Source organism: Carassius carassius, chromosome 13, assembly GCF_963082965.1.
Source record: "Carassius carassius chromosome 13, fCarCar2.1, whole genome shotgun sequence".
NCBI classification, from domain to species: domain Eukaryota; kingdom Metazoa; phylum Chordata; class Actinopteri; order Cypriniformes; family Cyprinidae; genus Carassius; species Carassius carassius.
Window position 1 is genome coordinate 30,423,593 of NC_081767.1, and position 23,619 is coordinate 30,447,211.

General features: G+C 39.5%; 1 protein-coding gene across 2 annotated transcripts in view; it reads left to right on the top strand.

Annotated features, from left to right (window-relative positions):
* Positions 1 to 476: 476 nt before the first annotated feature.
* Positions 477 to 23,619, top strand: part of LOC132156321 (SH3 and multiple ankyrin repeat domains protein 3-like) — a 209,734-nt gene continuing 186,591 nt past the window's right edge. For both annotated transcript variants that reach the window (XM_059565288.1, XM_059565289.1), the window contains exon 1: positions 477 to 866. In XM_059565288.1, the coding sequence (XP_059421271.1) occupies positions 564 to 866 (303 nt within the window). In that variant the 5' untranslated portion in view covers positions 477 to 563. The remainder of the gene's footprint in view (positions 867 to 23,619) is intronic.

Here is a 23,619-nt window from a genome sequence, read left to right on the forward strand (position 1 = left end):
GATTCCAGATTTTTAAATAGTTGTATCTCGGCCAAATTTTGTCCAATCCTAATAAACCATACATCAATGGAAAGCTTATTTATTCAGCTCTCATATGATGTATTGACACTTCAAAGACTGGTTTTGTGGTCCAGGGTCACAAATATTGATTTAATAGATAAATACAAATATGACTCCAGAAAAGAAACAAGAGAGCTGTTGCAATAATAAATAGTCAATATCAGATCATTAGAATTGTTTTGTGAGCTAATCTGATTATTATGCATTATTTAATGCTGATGTTGTAGTCTGTCTTATTGTTTATTAATAAATGTGTTAAACTGGCATTATAGCCTACAGATTTGATGCTTGAAATGCTTAATCACAGTACACATCTAACCTCTCTCTCTCTCTCTCTCTCTCTGATCCTCTCTTGCATCTCCCCTCCCCTCTTTCTCTCTTTCTCTTTCTGCGCTGGTGTGTGTGCAAGCAGCTCCCTGTGTGTGTGTGCGTGTGTGTGTGTGTGTGTGTGTGCGGATGCGTGAGGGAGGCACTATGCAGTCAGAGCTCCACACACACAGAGCATGCTTGTGAGTGCGGGCTCGGGCAAACATGAGCCTTCCCAGCCCAGAGATCGTCCACAGCATCAGCCTGAACTCCCGTCTGAGCCCCCCTCCTCTCTCCCTCTCTCACTGCCTCTCTCTCTCCCTCTCCTCATCTACTCTCGCCCTGCGCAGCCTCTTCCCCGCCACCTCTCCAGCACCAGCCGGGGGGACTTCTCCCGCTCTCCGCACGCCGACGTTTGCCGAACGCCGGCCGGCCCCATGGAGGAACCCCAGGGCAACACACTGGTGGTCCGCATAGGCATCCCTGACCTGCAGCAAACGGTGAGTTCCGTCAGTGCTCCAAACTCTCTCTCTCTCTGTCTTTTATTGCCTGTTCTCTTCTCTTTCAAGCATGCACTTGATTGTTCTCTTTCTTTTTGTACCTTTATAATCTTCTTCGCTCTTTTTGCTCTTGAATGCAACCCGTCTTCATTAGTGTAACTGCGACGGACTTTGAAAACTGGCCACTTGGAGAGAGATGGAAAATCAAAGGTAGATACAGTGATGGGTGGGTTATCGGCGCATTACTGTAATTCACAGGGACTTTTTCCTGCCTGTCACGAGGCTGTCAGACTTGTCAGTTGGGTTGCAGTGAATTGTACCGTGTCCCCAGGGCCCTCTGGAGCGACATATGGTGCTGATGGAAATGAGAGCGCCGTGTTGAAGTGCAGTTACTCACCTGTTCCTTCTGGACAGATACAGGTGTTACAGTTGCAGGTGGAATATTATTATTATTATTTTTTTTTTAAATCAGTTTTGCACACACTGAAGCCAGGATCTGGAGGTGTGCTTGAAATTTGATTGCATATAAGCATTGCTTTCATTTCTTTTTCAGACCTGAGGTTAGTTTGGAAGTGTTAAGGTTGTTTAAACATGATTTGCAGTGACTGGAAGTCATTTGATTTTGGTGAGATTTGGTGATTTTGATGCATGACTGGACAAGTGAGTGTTGGTTTTCAATTTGTTGTCTGTAGTACCGAGGGACAGCTATCCATTAGCTTTCCCAATACAATTATGTATGGTACACTAGCTTTCAAAAGTTTGCTGTCGGTAAGACTTTTTTATGTTCATGATCAAAGTCTCCTATGGTCACCAAGTCTTCTTTTTTTGAATCAAAAATGCAGTAAAAACAGTAATATTATCAAAAATTATTTCAATCGAAAAATTTAATTTAGTTTGAATGTATTTAAAAAAATTCATTTATTCCTGTGATGCAAAGCTGAATTTTCAGCAGCCATTAGTCTTCAGTGTCACATGTTCCTTCAGAAATCATTCTAATATGCTGATTTGATCTTAATATTATCAGTGTTGAAAACAGTTGTGCTGCTCAATTTCTTTGAAGAAACTTTTATTTTAGTTTTTTAGTTTATTTTTGTTTTTTTATTTTACATTTTTTGTTTGGAAGTATTTCAAACGTTTCGAAGTCTTTACGGTCACTTTTGATTTAATTTAATGCATGCTTGCTAAAAAAAAATTATTGCAAAAAAATCGTACTAACCCTGGAACCTTTGAATGTCAGTACATGTTTCGTGTAAAAATGGAAAAAAAAAAAATTTGCTACATGGCTAATTTTACTAGCAGGTGCTAACAGAGCCATGCTAACTATCCAGACCATGACCCCTTGGAGCTGACCTGGGATTGTGTGATTGACAGCAGTGTGGAGCATGAGGTGAGAGCCTCAAAAAGATAAGAAATGCTTTATAACTTGCTTTATGCAAACAATATGCAGCTACCAGCCAATCACCGTGAGCATCTCAAAATTGACCAATAGTGCTGTAACTTATGGTTTGTTGTATATTCTAATATATATTTATGTCAGATTTCAAATGCAATTTCCACACTTTAATTATAGCTTGGATATAGTTGGGTTAATAAAAGTGTATGAAATGTTGATAAGCACAATTACAGCAATTACAAAAATGCACATTTGTGACCCTGGACAACAATATCAGTCATAAGAAAACCAAAGATATTTGGCATAAAAGAAAAATCAATCATTTTGACCCATACGATTTTTTTTTTAGTATTTACGCTGAGCAAATGTTTAAACAATGAAGTTCACATGATCCTGACACAGATGAATGTGACAGTCCAGTAGGATCACCTACTAGTGACCAACAGCAACTTGTTATTCATTAGTAACTCCGAGTCGGTGGGTTTATTTCTGTTGGATGGTCCTTGCCCATTTGTTCAGGTTCCAGTATGAGGTTTAATTGTTTGGATTGAGGTGGAGCTGATGTTGGATTCTAAGAATATGTCCAAATATTCTAGATTGGGGGATCAAGTGGAAAATTTTAAGAAATTATCTTTAAAAAATTATCTTGTGAATATGTGTGTCTAGTCCTGGTTGAATTGATTGGTTGGTTTTAAGAAAGCTTGCTGCATGTATCTCAGCCTGTTTGGTTGAGTCCTTCAATGCATTTGGTGCCTGTGAAGTGAGTAACTGCAGTAGAATGAGTGAGCAACAGATCAATGGCTCATTCTGCCAGTCAGACATGTGTTTCTCCTCGAATCTTTCATCCTCGCTCTCGGCGCTATATGAGTGTGCATTTGTGACCATGCATGCATTAGTATGGATTTGTGGTTGCATGTGAGTGTGTATGTGTGTGGCTATGTGTCAGAGCTTCAGTAAAAGCAGAAAGCCGTAGTGTTAACGAGTGCTGTCCTTTAGCAGGGCCCAAATCTCTGTGTTAATAATGAGAGGTGAATGAGAGAATGTGTTAAATGCCAGATTTTCACTGGCCCATCCCACCGCCACTCGCCTTTCAAATGCTAACTCGCACCAGCTAAATCCTGATAGTATCTTCGGGAGCATTATAATCCAAATAAATAATATCAGAATGCAATCTCTGTTCTCATATGCCCACATCCAGCTCCTGAGAACACGTGGAACTCTGAGAAATCATGAATTTCAAGCACATTTTTTTTTCTCAAGGGGTCTTTGGTGTAGGTTTTGTTATGTCAGGGAGTTTCTAACTTTTTGGTCTCAAGGAAAGCCAAGTATGTTGGTCCTCTTGTAAGAAACCCCCTTCCTAAATTATAATGCATAATTTCCTAATATAATAAAGTGTGTGTAATATATGAGATTTGATTCATGTTGATCTATTTGTTTTTTTTTATTATTTGTTTTTATTATTATTGTTAATATTAATAATACACCTCTAATAATGTGACACCTCAGTTTATCAAATTGCACTGACTTTCAATATCTGCTCACATAAAATTTAAGACATTGATGTCTATTAAACAGCCTCTGGCTCTGCACCCCTTTACCTATAAATTCAGTAATTCAGACTTATGTGCCCTCCAGAAGCTTGCGTTCTGCAAGTGAACAGTGCTTTGTAGTAGCCTACCATCCCAAAGAGGCACAAAATCACTTTCACTTTTTACTTTACCTTAACAGTTCCCTGCTGGTGGAATAACCTTCCCAACATGAGTCTTTAGCCATCTTATTATGCAATTTATTTATTTTTAATTTTTTACTTTATTTACTGAACACTCACCCATGAAGGACCCCAGTTTTAAACCTCCAATTTTTGATCACTATGTTCCAGAGGAAAGTATTATTGCTCAAATTGTATTGCTCTTTCTTAGCTCCAGATATATAGTCTCAGTTCTGTTTTAAGCGTAAACTTTGTCGCATATGATACAATTTAGAGCATGTAGTGTTTTAAATAGGAATCATGTAATATGATATGTAATATGATATGATTAATATGGATGTAAAGCTCTATGGTTGTGAAGTGTACAGTAGTACATACTAAAGCACTATATAAATGCCTCTGTAATGATATCACACTTCCTAGTCATCGGGAAGAAGGAGGCGGGAACCGGCGGACAATCAAACAACATTTTAATAAAGGAAAATAAACCCAAAACAGCGCACCAGCCCCTCACGGACGACTGGTGCGCATAAAATAAAACCAAAACACAACTAAAAGCCCAGGCCTGGTCCTCTCTCGTCCTTCACTGTCGTCGCTCCAGTTTTATATCCTTCCATCTCCTCCATGGGCCTCGAGACCGGTGGGACGAACAGGTGTAGTTCATCTCCAATCACTCCCCCGGCCTCGCTCCCATGTCCCTCGGCCCCGCCCCACTCGTCACATACCCCCATCGCCCCTCGCAGGCCGGGGGGTACTCCCGAGACTGCGCTCTACTCCCCCCCCCCCCCTCCCTCCGGGGGGGCCGCTCCCGGGGACCTGCGGGAACCTGGGGGTAGGACAGGCGAGGCGAGAGAAAAGGAGATGGAAGGAGGCGCGACAGAGACGAGAGAGGGGAGAGAGGAAAAAAAGAAAAAAAAAAAAAATTCCGGTTCCCAGACGCACCGCTGCTCGGCCCTCCACCAGCTGGGCGATCTCCTCCGCGGTGCCTGGCGGTGGCACTGGACGGCCCTCGGCGGACGGCACGACACTCCTCCGCCGCCCGGTGGACGGCGACGGCTCCTCCGGTTTTGGGCAGCCGGCAGGAGTCCCCCGTTCCCTGCTCCTCCCCGTTCCGGCGGATGGCAGCAGGCTCCGGCCACCTGGCGAACGGCGCCGACTCCTCCGCTCCCTCACGGACGGCAGCCGTCCCTCCACATCGTGGGCGGCCGGTAGCGAGCTCGCCCGTCCCCGGCAACTCGCTCCAGCCCACCGCCTCGAGCGTCCATGGCGGCACACTCCTCGCCAGCTCGTTGGCACCGCGGATTCACCACAGCGGCGAGGGATCTTCAGCAGCGCGTCCCTCCTTCTCCCGGGTTACGGCACCACTGTAATGATATCACACTTCCTAGTCATCGGGAAGAAGGAGGCGGGAACCGGCGGACAATCAAACAACATTTTAATAAAGGAAAATAAACCCAAAACAGCGCACCAGCCCCTCACGGACGACTGGTGCGCATAAAATAAAACCAAAACACAACTAAAAGCCCAGGCCTGGTCCTCTCTCGTCCTTCACTGTCGTCGCTCCAGTTTTATATCCTTCCATCTCCTCCATGGGCCTCGAGACCGGTGGGACGAACAGGTGTAGTTCATCTCCAATCACTCCCCCGGCCTCGCTCCCATGTCCCTCGGCCCCGCCCCACTCGTCACAGCCTCATTCATTCAATATTCTAAATAATATCCAGGCTATTTGCTCTTGAAAGGATTTCATGAGAATTATTTGAAATCATATTGAGATGTTCTGATGTTTGGTTGTAGACTTTTTATATTGGCAAATTTAAGAATATTTTGAAACAATTTTGCGATCTCTAGAAGAGACACGTGAGATTCACGGACACGTTTTCCCAGAAGGTAAACCTTAAGTATCCGTTTGCTCTCCAGTTTATCTCATTGCTGTTTATGAGAAACAGTTATTAAAACAGATATTAAAAAGAGTTGTGATGAGTAAAATATCCCAATTCGCCTCAAAATGATTCTGTTTTCCTGTGTATTCTGTGCGTCTATCGGATTTGGTCTGTTATTCCCATGTCCTCCATGCAGATGCTTTGTGGATCATCTCTGAACTGTAATCTTCAGGTCTCTGAACACATTTTCTGTGGGGTTTAAATCTCGGCTTTGTGCCAATTAGAGATGTCCAGAAAACTGTCCATTAAGTATGGCTCATTGACGTAGTCTGGTGGGTTTTTTTTTTTCATTGCAGATTTCTTTGAGTTTTGTTCCATTCAGTTAGCTCCTTTAGATGAGCAAACTCCCTTTTATAGCCCATAAAAAGAAAGAATAGGCATTAATTCGAATATTTGGGCTAATAAAAAATGAATATTCAAATATTTGTTTATGTAAATGATGTTATTTTTTAATAATCAAGTTTTTGTCGCCATTTCTGAACAGGCTTATGAGTAGGCATTATACGCAACAATGTTCTATAACAATGTTACGTTCCCTCTCAAGGTGTTTTTTTTTTTAAGTGTGTAAACAACTTAACAAACAAGGATTTATCATGGATTCCCTGCATTTATGGCCAGCAAAGCAACAAGCTGTAAATTTGAATTAGAGTTGTTCCGATTCCGATACTAGTATCGGAAATATCTCCGATACCACAACAAATTCTGGCATCGGCATCGGCGAGTACATGAACCCATATACCGATCCGATACCATTTTCAAGACCTAGTTATGAACGCTAGCTTTGCCTAACCGCTGCATGGTTCTTCTTCGCTGCTCAGAATGCATTGCAAACACAGGACATTGTGCTGTAATGCCACAAGCAACCCCTGTGTAGAGCAGCGAAGAAGAAATAAAAACGCGTTAGCAGCACTGATCTATATATGACTGGATCGCTCATCGCGTTCTAAACTGCCAACAGACAGTGAAGCCGCTTCTATATTATAGATCAGTGGTTAGCAGTATGTCCGCTGTTTAGCAGTATTTCAGACTGGACCAACCAGACAGTAAAACGGCGACTAGGGACCAAGACGGTGCTGAAAATTTTAAAATGTGATGATACCAGCGTCTCTGTAGAACCGGTAGTAAGTTTGAGTATATTCGTTACCCGCAGCTGCGTTCAGTCGCTTCCGTGTTAGTCTAAGCGCAGGGCTCCAGACTGTAGCCGAATATATATACTAGTGTCTGTGAATATTAAACTGCAAAATACTATTTAAATATTACTCCTGCAAAGTCTACATCTCTGTGGGAGACGGGCGCAGATGCACGGGAGCTCGCTGTTTTGTGGCCTCTGCCGTGTGTCACTATATGAGGACATGAACGCATAAACCGTCACTTCATGAGAATTTAACGTTTCATTTGAGAAAACTGTCATATCATAAACACAGACACTCAAAGATCTTCATGGCGAGTAAATTGACAATATATTAAGCTACTGTTGTAGCCTACAGTAGATTTAGCTACGTCTCTATGTAGTAATAATACGTCTCTATTAATAATAATAATTATGCCTAGACGGTTGCTTGTTTTTTACTTGTTTTGTTGTAAAGAGATTATCTGATTAATATAGAATTTTTTATATTCCTAGACTTATTTGTTGCAGTTTTTTATACACCAATATTGTAAAACTAAAATACTAAAATACCTTTTTTAGTTTGCGGTGTTAGATTTTTGGCTGCATTTGAAGTTCTTTTTCGCTTAAGAAATTAAATAATATTACTGTCAAATTCATGTCAGATAATAAAAATACTGTAATAAATACAGTAGTTAACCATGTATTTGTTCATGTTTTATCAAGGGATAAGTCTGGAGCACACCATAAAATAATTCTAGAAATTTACACAGGGCTAGTAGTATATACAGCTGTATATACAGATACACACCCAGGTATCGGATCAGTACTCGGTATCGGCCGATACCCTGAGCCCAGGTATCGGGAAGAGAAAAAGGGTATCGGAACATCTCTAATTTGAATAGTGTTTTTATTTTTTGAATAATATTACAGATGGAATATTCAACTATTTGTGCACACCCCTAATAAAAAGCTTCCTGCTCCATGAACCTGCATGACTTCATGGTTTTAGCATTTTCATCAGAAGCGGTGCTTGGCATTTTTGCGAGCCAAGGAGAGCGATGTTTCTCTCATCAGATCTGGGAACCTTTTCTTTAGTCTTCGCAAAGTCCTAGAAGTGCCAGTTGGCAAAGACTAGGTTCTGGCATAAGTTTAGTAAACAGGAGCGTCCAGGGTCCTTATTGAATGGATAACCAGTCTTTGGGGTTTGAATTGTCTTACATTTGACAATGATGGCCTCCACACTGCTTTTAGAATCCTTCAGTGTTTTGACATTGTAAACTGTAGGACCTCATGTGGATAAGTGTATGATTATGTGTGCCCAACCAAGTGAATCAGATTATCAAAAATCTAGTGTAGTGAAAAAAGCTCAGGCTTGCTTGATTATTTATTAATTTATTTATACAAGCTTATTTTATTATTATTTAAAAGTATCTATTTATGATTTTATTCATGTGCAATTTTTTCCTTGCATTTATTAATTTACTTGTGCAATGCAGTGGTGAAAGCACAAGGTTTTTATTTATTTATTTATTTGCGTATGTATGTAAGCTGGTTATCACAAGCCTTAATTTTATAGATAGAAAAATAACTTTAGTATGTTCTGAAATAAAACTGTCCATTCTGAAATAACAGTAAAGACCATACAATTTTTTGAAAGGTTTATACCTGAAGAGTTGTATCTGCCTTGTGTATTGTGAAGGTTTGGTTGCACTCGTTTTGCAAATTCCTCACCTTGCATTAATGTCTCATCTGCTTACAGTTTGTCTTGTGAATGTTGTTGGCTGTGTTCACTGCAGGGTGACTTCCAAAAGACTGTGTATATTAATAAAAAAGAGAGAAATAGGATGAAAAGAGAAATACAAAGAAGGCTAGGAAAAGGTGGAGAAAAACTGATATGTAGAGAAGAGCACATGTCTCTGGAGGGTTTCGGTTAAGGATTTCAAAGTGTGACAAAAGCCCTATTCCCTGACGTTAATCGCAGAGGGACACCTGTGATGTACTTACAGACTACAGGGAGAAATGTTACGCTTTACAGTAGATTACAGATGAAAGTTTGTCTGTACACGTGTAGGTTTGTGCACTCTTCATCTGCTTCTATTCCCGAAGAGAAATGATGTTCATTTATTCAGCTTTTCCTTTTTTCACATATTGGTTTTGCTTAAAGGAAGAGTTCCCTCAAAAAAATAAAATCCTTTTATCTTTTTTTTTCTCACCCTCATGTCGTTCCCATCCCTTTTGACTTTCTTTCTTCTGTGGAACACAAAAGACGACATATTGGGTCTCTAGACTATTCTTTTTCTTAATGGGGACTGTGGCTGTTTGGCTCCACAAGATGATAAAAAGCCACATAAAAGCAGTCCATATGACTCATGTGCCACATTACAAGTCTTTGTGTGAAATTTAATTAATTAAGTAGTTTAAGTAATTCTCAAACCTCCTGCATCAAGATTCGTTGTGCTAGATTTGACATGAATGACTCCTGACATCAGTGACGTCGAACTTCTTGACATGCCGTATTTGAATTGAATGTGATTTGAGGGCTACACTCATTTTCAGTAAATAATTACTCGTATTTTGGAATGTTCTTCAGATTTGGAATATAGTGCACTACCGTTATGATGATCATTTTTCTAGCTTGACAGTCTGCATTATGAAAAAGAACCCTCTTGACATTCTGCAATATTTCTTCTATTATGTTCCACAGAAGAAATAAAATCATACCGGTTTGGAACGGCATGAGGGTGAGTAAATGATGACAGAATTTTCATTTCGGGTGAACTGTCTCCTTATTGGTTTCATACTGACTGCCAAACCCACTCACAGAGATGTTTGGCATGAGTTCATTCAGGTTGATTACCCGGCTGAGCTGTGCTGCTCAAATACATACAATCACCTGAGAGTACTAAGTAGTCAAAGTAACTTGTGCACTATATAATCTTTTGGAGCCAGAAGCTTTGTGTGAAGAGAAGTTGTTGTTTGGCAAGCATGAGTAGCATTAGAGCAATTTTCAGCAGATATCATCATAAATTTCGGTCTTTTTCTCACATAAAGCTATCATCTGACTTTAGAATACTTGGAATAAAGTGCACAAGTCATCTAGACTATGTCAGAAGAGCGACGGCTCCTATCTTATTCCTTTCAATGGCTCAAACTTGAGCTTTTACCAATACGCCACATTGTTCCGGAGTATAAAAATGAGCTTTAGAGTGTTCTCTAGAGTTTTAGGCATTGTCATCTATGCCGTCTTTTTTTGTGTGTGTGTCGCTAATGACTTATATCAAACGCTACACAAAATGCTTGTTCCCATGACTTGTTCATCTGTAGCCACGATTTACTGATTAGTTCCCTTGATTTTAGTCAATCGTAGCCACATTGTACTAATTCGTTCCCTCCTTTTGATTTAATAAAAACGATGAAATGAACTGATTTTATTGTTTCATGTCTGTATTGTATGTAGTATGTTGTGATATATATTCTGACCGGGAAAAAGCTTATAATATTGTATTTTGAACCAATTAAGTGTAAATTTTAGCAGCGCCCCGTGTGATTTGATGATTGTACATGTTTGTAATGCTCTGGTAATCAGGTTCTTGGTCCCAGATCTCCTGTTGACAGATGGCATGCGTGGCACAGAATGGACGCAGAACACAGTGACAGCTGTAAAACACATCTTACAGTCCACCTGGCCTTTCTCTGCGGATGTCTAATGAGTGTTTAAAACAAGGAGTAGCATTCTCAGCACATTTAACTTCCATAATGTCATTTTTGAGTTTTCAGTGGGAAGTAATGTAGAGAGGTTCATGATTAATCGGAATTAAGCTGAAATCGCGTTATGGTTTAGTGGGATTCTCAAATCAGAAAGACTGGGATTTCATTAAAAAATCTCGCCCAAATCTTGTAGCCATAGGCCTGTGATTGATTTTTGTCCTACAGGTTTTGATTGGTCGATGAATTTTCAAGTATGATATTAATATATGACTTATATTCATGTCCCCCACCCACTCAACCTTGATCACATGAGCAGAGAAGTGAAGAGTGTTTCTTGTGTGTTTCAGAAGTGAAGAGTTACATTTTGATTAAACACATCTTTTCTTTCTCTTTCTCTTGAGGACATTTATTAGGAAAATATGTGTATGTATGATTCATTTTGATTTCATTTAGCCTAACAGTGAATAGCAGCATAGCCAACAAAACCACCTGGAAACAAGTGGCAGGTATTTGGATTCAGTGTTGATGTTGTGTTCCAGATTGATGTGTGATGTTACTGAGGCGAGACAGCATCATCCGAGCTTGAGACAGAATGATGGGTCTGAGACAGCAGACTCTCTAGAATGCTGGTGGCTGCCTGCAGCTGTCCGATCTAATGCTCATCCTGGACTCACCGCTCGGGGTCTGAGTATTTTTGGGTTAGCATTATTAGCATTGAGTTGTGAGCATATTAGCCCCATGTCGGCTGCCCTGCTGCTTAATAAAGGCCATTAATTGAGAGCGGCTTTTGTTTGGAACTCAACAGAAGAGATTAGCCGTTCACCTCAGCCACAGCAGGCAAACTAAAATACATAAAGAGCCTGATATCCATCTCATACTCTTTCTTTCCTTTTTTCTGTCACTGTAATATACTTAAATAGAGGTGATGGATGCATTTCTAACACAACAGCGTGCATGCAGAAGTAATGCGTGGTCATAAATATGCTTTTCACTCACAGCGTTCAACAGTGTCACTTCATGAGGATCGTCTTTTTCTTTCACACTTTCTGTTTGATCATTTCGCTTTTCTTACGCTGTCATCGCTACATCGAGACATCCAAGTCTCCTATGTTCTCTCGGTCTGTCTCCACAATCCTCTGTGCTTCAGAAGGCATCTTGCCCCCTCTTCTGGCACACACGTTTGCTCGGCAAGACGATGCCATCCATCACGGCAGAGATGGAAATGGGGGGCTTAGTTTGTGGAGGCGTCTCACGTTCTTCCGATGCTATATTTATCTCATTCAAACCAAACCTGCACTAGCATGTCTATCGTAGAGTCTCCCAGCACATTCACACAATTCACTCAAATTAGAGCTGGGTTTTAGGATTAAACGTCTGGAGCTTGTTATTCAGGTGTGTCCTGCGTTCATCTGAGCAGGTGAAGGGAGCCGTCCCTGGTGGACTCTGGGATTGATGTGCATATGCCACTGAGAGCCGACCTCGACTGAGATCTGTGCTGCTCCCTTTGTTCTTGAAGTGGAGCTTTCTTTTCCATCTGAAGCCATGACACATGGAACGTTCTGAAAAGCTGATCCATGTGTATACACTGCTATTAAAAAGTTTGTGGTCGGTGGGCAAGAGGTTTTGGAAAGAAATCTCTTGAAAGAAGAATGTTAACAAAGTCTGCATTTATTTAATCAAAAAAGTAAAGTGTGAATTATTATTACAATTTAAAATATCTCTACTTTTATTCAAAAAGGCACATTAAACTGATCAAAAGTGCAAAAGTGCAGTAAATACATTTGTAATGTTACAGATTAAATTTTTTGAAAACAAATACTTTTCATCAATATACTATCATCAAAGAATCCTGCAAAATGTCTCACCATTTCCACAAAATATGAAGCAGCACAACGGTTTCTAACCTTGATAATGGAGTAATGATGCTGAAAATTCAATATTACAGTTTATTTATTTATTTATTTATTTAAAGAGAGAGTTGTTTCAAAAAGATTTAAAAAATATTAGTGACCCAATTTTTTTAAACAATTTGTCCTCATTAAACTAGGGAAGGGTGTTTTCACACTAGCACTTTTGGTGCGCACCTGGGTTCGATTGACGTCAGAGTTCGGTTCGTTTGGATGATGTGAACGATGTCTTCCAAACTCGGGAGCGCACCCACGAACTGTACCTGAGTCTGCTTAAAAACGGTGGTCTGGGGAGAACGGTTCATGTGAACTCTGGTCCGGTTCGCTGCTGATGTGAATGCAATCGTACCAAATTGCAGAAGTGAACTGCTATTAATGATGTAATGTTTGATGAAAATGTGTGTTTGTGTGTGTGTACAGAAGCTTTGTAAACAAAACGAACGGTTCAAAAACGTAAATACATAAAAGTGCATAGAGTAATGTTATGCATTTGCCACCTTTTCTGGGCCGTCGTTACTAAACCAACGGGGTAAACAGCTGCTGGCTTGATGACGCAAGTGAACCGCGGTTCGGACCCATATTAAAATAATATGAACGCAGTCCAGCAGGGGGAGGGGGGAGCAATCGAACTCGGGTTCTGACCAGGCAAGCAAACCAAGTGTGAAAGCACCCTGAATGTGTGTGAGAAAGAGAAAAGTGGATTTCCTAAGCTTTGCTACAGCACGGTAGGTACAGTTTCTTCCTCGTGGCAGTGCTTCTCCAGACGGCGTCCTCATCCCATTATTAATTATCTTTTTTATTCACTGATTCTTAAACTCCAGCCTGTAGCACGACACACAGACCTATAGTAGCCTATAGAGCTGCTGATTGGATGTGACGAGGTCAACACATGGGCTGTTGGTTTCACTGCTGGTTATAAATGCTATATATAATTTTGTATGTGACGAATAAAAATCTTGAATCTTGAATCTTGTTTAGGAGCAAACCTGTAAGCGTCAGAGACTCCTGACAACTGATGTTAGATCATGAACCTGCTGAAAAAAAAGCCAACAACAACAATAGAAAGCTTCACTGAAGGTCCCACTACCATGACAAACATTACAAACCTTTAACTGTTAGAACTGCTAAGTATGCAGATTTCCCCCAGAATTGGCCTGCTTGAAAATTATTACTGAAGGGTAATAGTTTAAAAATGCTGGACGACTAATAATTTTCAAGTTGACTTGTGTATAACGCATAACATTACATTCCTCTCGCTACTTTAATGATAGTTGGTTAGTTAGTTTGATTATAGATTATATCACTTTTGTATTTTGTTTTTTTGATAGTTGTTGTTAGGTGGCCACTTGTTGGTTTATTTATAATGGTATTTGGGGCAATTTGGGTTCCACAAGATGATCCTCAAGAGATTGTGTCATGAAAATTGCCGATAGGTTGTGTATTTCTTACCTTTCAGCATTATTTTTGCTGTATATTTGGACATGTTTTTTATATGTGTGTACATGTTGATGTTATTTTGCTAGTCTATAGCCATAGTCATGCAGCATATGAAAGGAGAAGTCCAGCAGTTCTCTCATTTGTACAGCAGATTGAGCTGTAATTTCCTGCTCTATACAGAGTGCCTGTGAGGGGAGAAAAACTTTGTAGTTTGGAATCTCAACCAAACTGATTTGAATGTATTTGTGCAAATATCTTGTCACTGTTGTCTGTTATGGGTAACTGATTGTCTCTATTAGGTTTCTGAAAGCCAAAGCTGAATTTGTGAACAGATTTGGAGAAATGTAGCATTACATCACTTACTCATCAATGAATCCTCTACAGTGAATGGGTGCCGTCGGAATTAGAGTCCAAACAGCAGATAAAAACACCATAATAATCCACATGCGAGTAAACTTCAAGCTGTGTGTTTGTAATAAATTCCTCATTTTTTTTTTTTTACTTCAAATTGTTGCTTTCAGCTAAAATACAAGTCCTCTACCTATAATATTGCTTTCTCCACTGAAAAGGTCTTCTCATCTGAATCAGGAGAGAAATATGCACAAATAAAGCACTGTAAATAAGTGAAAATAGCCCAAAACACTTTGATTCTGATGTGAGAGGACAACAGGGGATGGACTTTTTTAATCGTGTAGATTACTTTTGGATTTTTGGATGTTTTCATAAGATGATGGAGTCTCAGGGGAAGTCGTGGCCTAGTGGTTAGAGAATTTGACTTAACCCGAATCTCGGGCTGGCAATACCATGACTTAGGTGCCCTTGAGCAAGGCATCAAACACCCAACCGCTCCCCTGGCGCCGCAGCATAAATGGCTGCCCACTGCTCCGTGTGTGTGTTCACTGCTCTGTGTGTGTGCACTTTGGATGGGTTAAATGCAGAGCACGAATTCTGAGTATGGGTCACCATATTCCATGGTGTTTTTTATTTTTATTAATTCTTTTGTGCTGCTTTACCTCCATGTAAGCTTCTGTAGTCATCAAAGTCTTTGGGTTCACCTTAACATCTCACTCAACATTCATCTCAAGACTTTTGCTTTCAGCTTGAGTCATTTTCTGTGTTGACTATGAGTTAAAGATGACAGCCTCATATAAGATGTTAGCAGAGTAATTTACACCCTGACACACATGGGAATAAGTGTGTGTCAGACAGAAGGTTTTGATTGATGTTAGAGTTGAAGTTAGCTGATGGAAGCTCTTAAACTTATCCGTAAAGAGTAGAGAGACTTTAATTGCATCTGAAATTGAGACTGCTCTTTCTTCATGTATCCATCACCTTTCCTTTTCATTTCTCTTCCCCGGTCCCTTTATCCGCCTCCTCTCTTTCTTCCAGGAATACAGCAATCCCTTAGTGCACTGGTACAAGACTGGGCTGCACTGGACTGAAAATGTTCAGAGAGAGATTCAAATAAATATTTGATTCCATATTATGTATTCATTTGTTATTGTATAAAATTGTTGTTTTAAGATTCAATGTAAATGTTATAATTAAAAAATATGTGTATATATATAATTTTTTATATCTATCTATCTATCTATCTATCTATCTATCTATCTATCTATAATTTTTTTCTGCATACAAGATAATCAGGTAATTAGCTTAGAAACTTACATAAGACTCTATTGGAGTCAGCTGTAAGCTTGTTTCTCATGTTTCTCATGTTGGTGGAGCTCTATTTGTGTGGCATGCATGAGTGAGTGTTAATGTAGTTGTCGCTCATGAGAACCGTTTTAAATCAGTGACTTATGAGGCTTCATTTCAGTTGGCTACTTTAGAAAATAGCTGCATTATAGACTGCTGTAAGTGAAGCTGCTCTCTAAGGTTTGCTCCAAAACTATAGTGTTCATTGCATACATTTTTCAATGTATTAGGCCTAATAATAAATAAAAAATAATAAATATTTTACACATTTAATTTTCACTTATTAAATAACCAAATGTTTTAAGTAGGTAAGTACCTACTGACTTTTTTTTTTGAAAGATATATAATATACCATGAGAATTATTTAATGTTCTGCACTTTTCTTTGTCTCTGAGTAAATAACCAAATTTGCGACACTGACCTTGTGAACTCCTCAGATGTTCTTGCTTTAACTAGATCAAGATGTTTAATCAAACTGGAGAACATGATTATCAGGTTTTGTCAGTAAAGCAAAAGCATTTTAAAATATATTAAAATGGAAAAGTTATTTAAATTTTTATAATATTTCACAATATTATAGCTTTTCTGTATTTTTGATCAAATAAATGCAGCCTGAACTTCCAGAAATATAAAAAAAAACTAATTATGGCAAACTTTTAGTGTATATTAGTTGCACATTTTCGTTCAGAGAGGTATCTTTGAAAATAGCTAATTGAATTAATAATTCTTTATGTACAATCTTTATGGAATATTTTTGAATGAGATTTTGAGCAAAATGCCGAGGAGTAACCCTCTCCTTCATCCCTAGCTCTGCAATGCTTGTGTTTGCTGGTGTGATTTCTGTAAGCAGGTCAAGAAGTGTGGGTGATTCAGTGCAGCTTTGACAAATACACCACTGGCACACAAAAACACATACTGTCCACTCACATACACTGTCCTTGGGTTTGATGTCTTTTAAGTGAAAGACATTGATTTAAGACTACTTAGGTGAACAAGGCACAAGCACACACACACACACACACACACACACGCACTTTCACACGTCTTGAGATCTGTCATACAGTTTTTCCACTCTTGCACACTCAGTTTAACATGCATCCCTCATGTATCCACACACTTCTGTTCAGATGGCAGTATTCCCTGAAGACACATGTGCACAGCTGAATTTCTTCTGAGGATAGTGAAACTCTAAAGCATTTGGCGGAAATACAGTCTCTGTAAGAACATACAAATGCAAATGCTTGGCCAACAAATTGCTTGTGGTATCATACTTGCACTAAGAAGTGGCGAAACCTGATGATCATGTTCTCCAGCATGATTTCAGAATGTCCTCATTAGCATCTAATGCTTGAGTGGAAACAAGAACAATTAACCAAACCCTAAAGCTATGGTGTGATATTAAAAGGCACAGAATGCAGTGCACAGGTCTTACAGCCATTTTTTATGAAGCTTTTGCATTCTTTATAAAATCTCTATTCATGCTCATCGTAATTGGGTGGAATGGAGCGTCCATTCTTCAAAATATCTTCTATTGTGAAAGTCATACAGGTTTGGAATGACATGACAGTGAGTAAATGATGATTCTTTGGGTGAGCTGCTATAAAATGCATTTGTGTCTGAGTGTTTGCCCATTTCTCAGTGTGACAGGTTTGAAAATACAATCTTTTAGCTCAGGCTAGTAAAGCACTGAAGCAGAACACGCGGTAAAAAAAAATGCCTTCCATCTTTCCATATTACTCACATTTTTTATTTTCCTTCATCCCTCCGTCTGTTCCCGTCTGTCACGCTCCCCGTCTCAATCGAATTTTTCCCTCTTGTTTATTTGCTTTTTGTTCCCAAATGGCCTGTGGTAGCACAGCGGGCTTGAAAGACAGACGCAAAAATCAAATCTTTTCCCTGTGTGTTGGTCATCCTCACACGCCCAGCTGAGCCCTGTCACTGTGCCATACCGTCCGCCTTTAAAAGTCTCACAAGCATTTTGAGGGGCATATGTCAACACCCATGAGCTTTTTGACACTTATCGTCACTGTAAATGTCATTTTTAAGAAGCTATGATTTTGCCAAAGTATACCTAATGCCATATTTCTACTCATCCAATTGTTTGTAATCACATTTAAAGTAAATACTTATTTCCGGACAGTGAACAAAGACTCATAAATTCCCAAAGATAAATGTGAATTTCCATTAAAAAGGCAGACCTGCTGTTTTTGGAAGGCACAAACATTTAATGGCTCATATGAATTTTACATTATTTGACAATGGAATTTGTGCTTCTTGCACATGTAACGCACTGTAAAATTCATGGCGTTATCATAGTGTGCAAATAAAACTTAATCATAATTTCTAATTTTCAGTATGTCATTTGATTAGGTTTTAAAGTTTATGTTCATTCATGTGTTATAAAGAGGAAAAAGGTATTTTTTATATGTTCTGTAGAAACTGAGAGGTGCTCACTATTCAACAGTGTTTCAGATGGTTGCTAGGGTGTTTTGGGTGGTTGCTATGTTTTTGAGGTCGTAACTAGGATATTTTAAGTCAATACATGATTTGAGGTATCATTCTTGTCTGTATATCAAACAGTACAGGAGCAGTTACATGCTAAAGTTTAATACTTAAGGTTAAAAGTTTGTTAATATCTATGGAAACCGTTTTTTTTTTGCCAATGAATACAAAATGATTCTCGCAATTCTAAATTTTTTTCTCATAATTGTGTGATATGAACTGTCACAATTCTGAGAAATAAAGTCAGAAATGCGATATATAAACTCACTATTCTGACTTTTTCCTAGAATTTAATTTATATCTCAATTGTGACTTTTCTTTCTCTGTTTTGTGAAAAAAAAGCTAGAATTGCGGGGGGGGGGTTCACAAAAAGACAAGTTTTGACTGTACAACATGCCGTTTCGAGGTGTAATTCAGAATTGTGAGATATAAATTCTGTTTATATAAAAATTGTCAATCTGTTTCCCCTCAGAATTGGATTTTATAACTCAATTGTCAGAATATATATATATCTTTTAAGTAAAGAAAATGCATTACCAATAGGCACTGTTGGCCTACTTGTAATAAAATAGAATAATATACACAGATAGCATTAAGATTGTGTTTCTGATTAAATAAAGCAATAATTGATGTCATAAAGGTCAAAGGTTATGGGGTTACAATAAAACAAGACATTTGTAAATTAAATTATATACAGTGGGTACGAAAAGTATTCAGCCCCGTTAAATTTTTCATTCTTTGTTATATTGCAGCCATTTGTTAAAATCATTTAAGTTCCTTTTTTCCCCTCATTAATGTACACACAGCACCCCATATTGACAGAAAACACAATTGTTGACATTTTTGAACATTTATTAAAAAAGAAAAACTGAAATATTACATGGTCCTAAGTTTTCAGACCCTTTGCTCCGTATTTAGTAGAAGCACCCTTTTGATCGAATACAGCCATGAGTCTTTTTGGGAAACATGCAACAAGTTTTTCACACCTGGATTTGGGGATCCTCTGCCATTCCTCCTTGCAGATCCTCTCCAGTTCTGTCAGGTTGGATGGTAAATGTTGGTGGACAGCCATTTTCAGGTCTCTCCAGAGATGCTCAATTGGGTTTAAGTCAGGACTCTGGCTGGGCCTTCCAAGAACTGTGTGCTTAGGGTCATTGTCTTGTTGGAAGGTGAACCTTCAGCCCAGTCTGAGGTCCTGAGCACTCTGGAGAAGGTTTTTGTCCAGGATGTCCCTGTACTTGGCCGCATTCATCTTTCCCTCTATTGCAACCAGTCGTCCTGTCCCTGCAGTTGAAAAACACCCCCACAGCATGATGCTGCCACCACCATGCTTCACTGTTGGGACTGTATTGGACAGCTGATGAGCAGTGCCTGGTTTTCTCCACACATACCGCTTAGAATTAAGGCCAAAAAGTTCTATCTGGGTCTCATCTGACCAGAGAATTTTTTTTAGCAAACTCCATGCGGGCTTTCATGTGTCTTGCACTGAGGAGAGGCATCCATCGGGCCACTCTGCCATAAAGCCCCAACTGGTGGAGGGCTGCAGTGATGGTTGACTTTCTACAACTTTCTCCCACCTCCCAACTGCATACCTGGAGCTCAGCCACAGTGATCTTTGGGTTCTTCTTTACCTCTCTCACCAAGGCTCTTCTTCCCCAATAGCTCAGTTTGGCTGGACGGCCAGCTCTAGGAAGGGTTCTGGTCATCCCAAACGTCTTCTATTTAAGGATTATGGAGGCCACTGTGCTCTTAGGAACCTTAAGTGCAGCAGAATTTTTTTTGTAACCTTGGCCAGATCTGTGCCTTGCCACAATTCTGCCTCTGAGGTCTTCAGGCAGTTCCTTTGACCTCATGATTCTCATTTGCTCTGACATGCACTTCTTCTTCTTCTTCTTTTAGAGTTTAACTGGCGGTTGGCAGACCAACTTAAGGTGCATTTACCGCCACCTACCGGATATGAGTGTGGTCGTCGAGAATAGTCAGAGGGAATTATTCACCTATGCGCATTCCTATGATATAAATATTTACATATTAAATTCGGTAGAACAACCCCGTATTTTTGAGAAACCTCATAACTTGATTTTTAACACTTTTAGATACATCTCCTAATAGATTAACTAAAGTAAGCGCTTTCCCTTCTTTATATAGGACTGATGTTAAACAACTACGCTCTTCCATGTAATTATTACACTCTATTAGGACATGTTCAGCTGTTTCTGGCTGTCCGCAATAATCACAAACTCCTGTCTGATGTTTCCCTATACGGAACAAAGATCTATTGAGACCTGAATGGCCAATCCTTAAACGTGTCAACACTGCCTCTTCTCTCCGACTTCCATCCCTAGATCTACCCCCTCCCACATTTCTTTGCACACAGTAAAGATGTCTGCCAGTGTCATTACTATCCCACTGCTCTTGCCACATCCCAATCACTTTTTCCTGAATAATAGATTTTCCTTCAGCTTTGCACATAGGGACATTGATGTTAACCACATCCAATTTCAAGGCCTGTTTAGCTAGAATATCCACCTCTTCATTTCCATCAACACCTACATGGGCAGGGACCCAAACAAACTGAACACAAACATTCTCACTATGCAGCTGAAACAACATATGGTATATTTTGTATAATAGATCTAGTCTGCATGACTTTCCAGTTTTTATGCTCAATAATGCAGCTTGACTGTCCGAGGCAACTACTGCTCTGTTTATGCCCCCAATACAACTCATAAGCAACCAATTAAGAGCTAAAACAATGGCAGTGAGTTCCACAGTATACACTGAAAGATAGTCAGATGTTCTTCTTTTAATTTTGATGTTATACTGTGGAATACTCACTGCCGCTCCTGTTCTGCCATTGTTGGGATCTTTAGACCCATCAGTATACAGTACAAGGTGTTCTTTAAACTGCTCAAAATAATTTTGAACAACAAGCCATTCTGGGGTACCGCTACTTTCCTTTTTCAATGCCAGTTGTAGCTGCAAGTCCACTACTGGCATAACAAACATCCATGGAGGTATAGATGAACATGGTACAGTCGAACTGAACTTAAATTGCATCAGGCCTACATTCTGGGCTTTAATATCTCCGATCCACCCAAAGCTATAGTAGTTAGACTTCTGATGTTCCCAACAATCCTGCAACACAGCTTTTGCTGGGTGAACACAGCTATGACCCTGGAGATTGACCCAGTACGCATACATTAGCTTAACTCTCCTTAACCGCATCGGAAGTTCTCCAGACTCAACCTGCAAAGCAGCAACAGGAGACGTTCTAAAAGCTCCACAGCAAATACGCAACCCTTGTGATTGTTCTCTGTCCAACCTAATTAAGTGACTTTCAGCTGCTCCCATATATGATAAACAGCCATAATCAAGTGAAGACCTCATGAGAGACTGATAAATCCTCAACAATGCTCCTCTTGCAGCTCCCCAGTTCTGACCAGACAAACACCTCAACAAATTATTAACTTTTTTACACTTACTTTGAACATACTCTATATGCTGCTTCCAGGTAAGTTTCTCGTCAAATATAACTCCCAAAAACCTCACAACACTCACCTGTTCCAACTTTTGTTCATAAAGTTTTAATGTAATGTCTTTATGTCGTCTTGAAAAACAAATAACTTGAGTTTTAGTAACAGACATTCTGAAGCCCCACTTATTAGCCCATTCCTCCACCACCACAATTGCATCCTGCATCTTCTTTCCCAGGTACTTTAGATTACGTCCCCGCACCCAAAGGGCTCCATCATCTGCATATAAAGACTTGCCTATACTTCCGTCAATTCTATCAAAAATGTCATTTATCATTATGTTAAAAAGTACTGGACTGCAGACGCTCCCTTGCGGTGTACCGTTCTCTACAGCATATGTACTAGAATATGCCGTGCCAACTCTAACCTCAATTTCTCTTCCAAATAAAAAATCCAGTACCCAATTATAAAGCTTACCTCCAATACCAAGTTTCTCAAACTTCATCAACAATCCCTCCTTCCACAACATATCGTAAGCTTTCTCTATATCAAAGAGGACAGCAACCACTATTTCTTTGTTTGTCTGGGCTTTTCTCACTTCTGACTCCAAACATAAAATTGCATCCATCGTATTTCTTCCCTTACGAAAACCACTTTGAAAAGGACAGAACAAGTTTTTACTTTCCATATAATATGTCAGCCTATCTGTTACTATTCTCTCCATCGTTTTCCCTAACTGTGAGGTAAGCGCAATGGGCCTGTAATTAGAAGGGTCAGTTGCACTCTTACCAGGCTTCAGCACTGGCACTATAACTGCCTGTTTCCACCCACCAGGAATCCTTCCTGTTTCCCAAACCAGATTGAAAAGCTTCAGGACAACATTAAGAGATCTGTCAGTTAAATGTCCAAGCATAGAGTAGCAAATACCATCCTTGCCAGGTGTAGATTGTTTCACATTATAGACAGCCTTCTTCAATTCAAAAATTGAAAAAGGCATATCAAGATCCCGACTTGTGATTCTTTTCCGAACAATAACTCCTGGATTTTCAGCTAAAGCCTCCTCTCTACAGCACTTTACAGTATCTGACAATTTCTCAGAACTGTGTACTTTAACTAAAGTCTCCACCAACAACTCTGCTTTTTCTTTATTACTAACAGCAGTCTGCCCATTACAAAGCAAAACAGGCATAGAATGATTCCTTTTTACACCATTCATTTTCCTAACAACTCCCCATACATCTGACAACTTAGTTTCTCTCCCAATAGTATTACAATATTCCCTCCAGAAAGCCTTTTTTGCAGCTCTAACAGTCCTTCTAACAACAGCCTGTGCTCTCTTATACTGGACTAAAGCCTTAAGTGTATGATTCTTCCTTACCTGCTTAAATGCCTTACTTCTCTGTTTAATTGCAGCACTACACTGCTCATTCCACCATGGTACAGACTTTTTAACTCCTCTTCCACCAGTCTTTGGGATTGAAACCTCAGCCACCTGAAGAATATTAGACACAAATTCAGAGTTAAATAATTCCACATCCTTCAAACACCTTTCATCTAATTCACCACACTTCCTCTCAGCTAAAACTTGAAATAATTCCCAGTTGGCTTTATCTAACCTCCATCTCGGTACCCGCACTTCGTCTTCTTTAATTACATCAATTCCAACTGTTACAATTATAGGGAAGTGATCACTACCCATAGGTAATTCACTTAACACCTCCCATGATGTAATACCTGCCATTCCACTCGATATAAATGTTAAATCCAAATAACTCTCTGTGTTTCTACAACAATCATATCTTGTACCTCTACCATCATTAATGCAAACAAGCGAATTCAATTCAAGGAACTCCTCAATAATCACACCATTTGC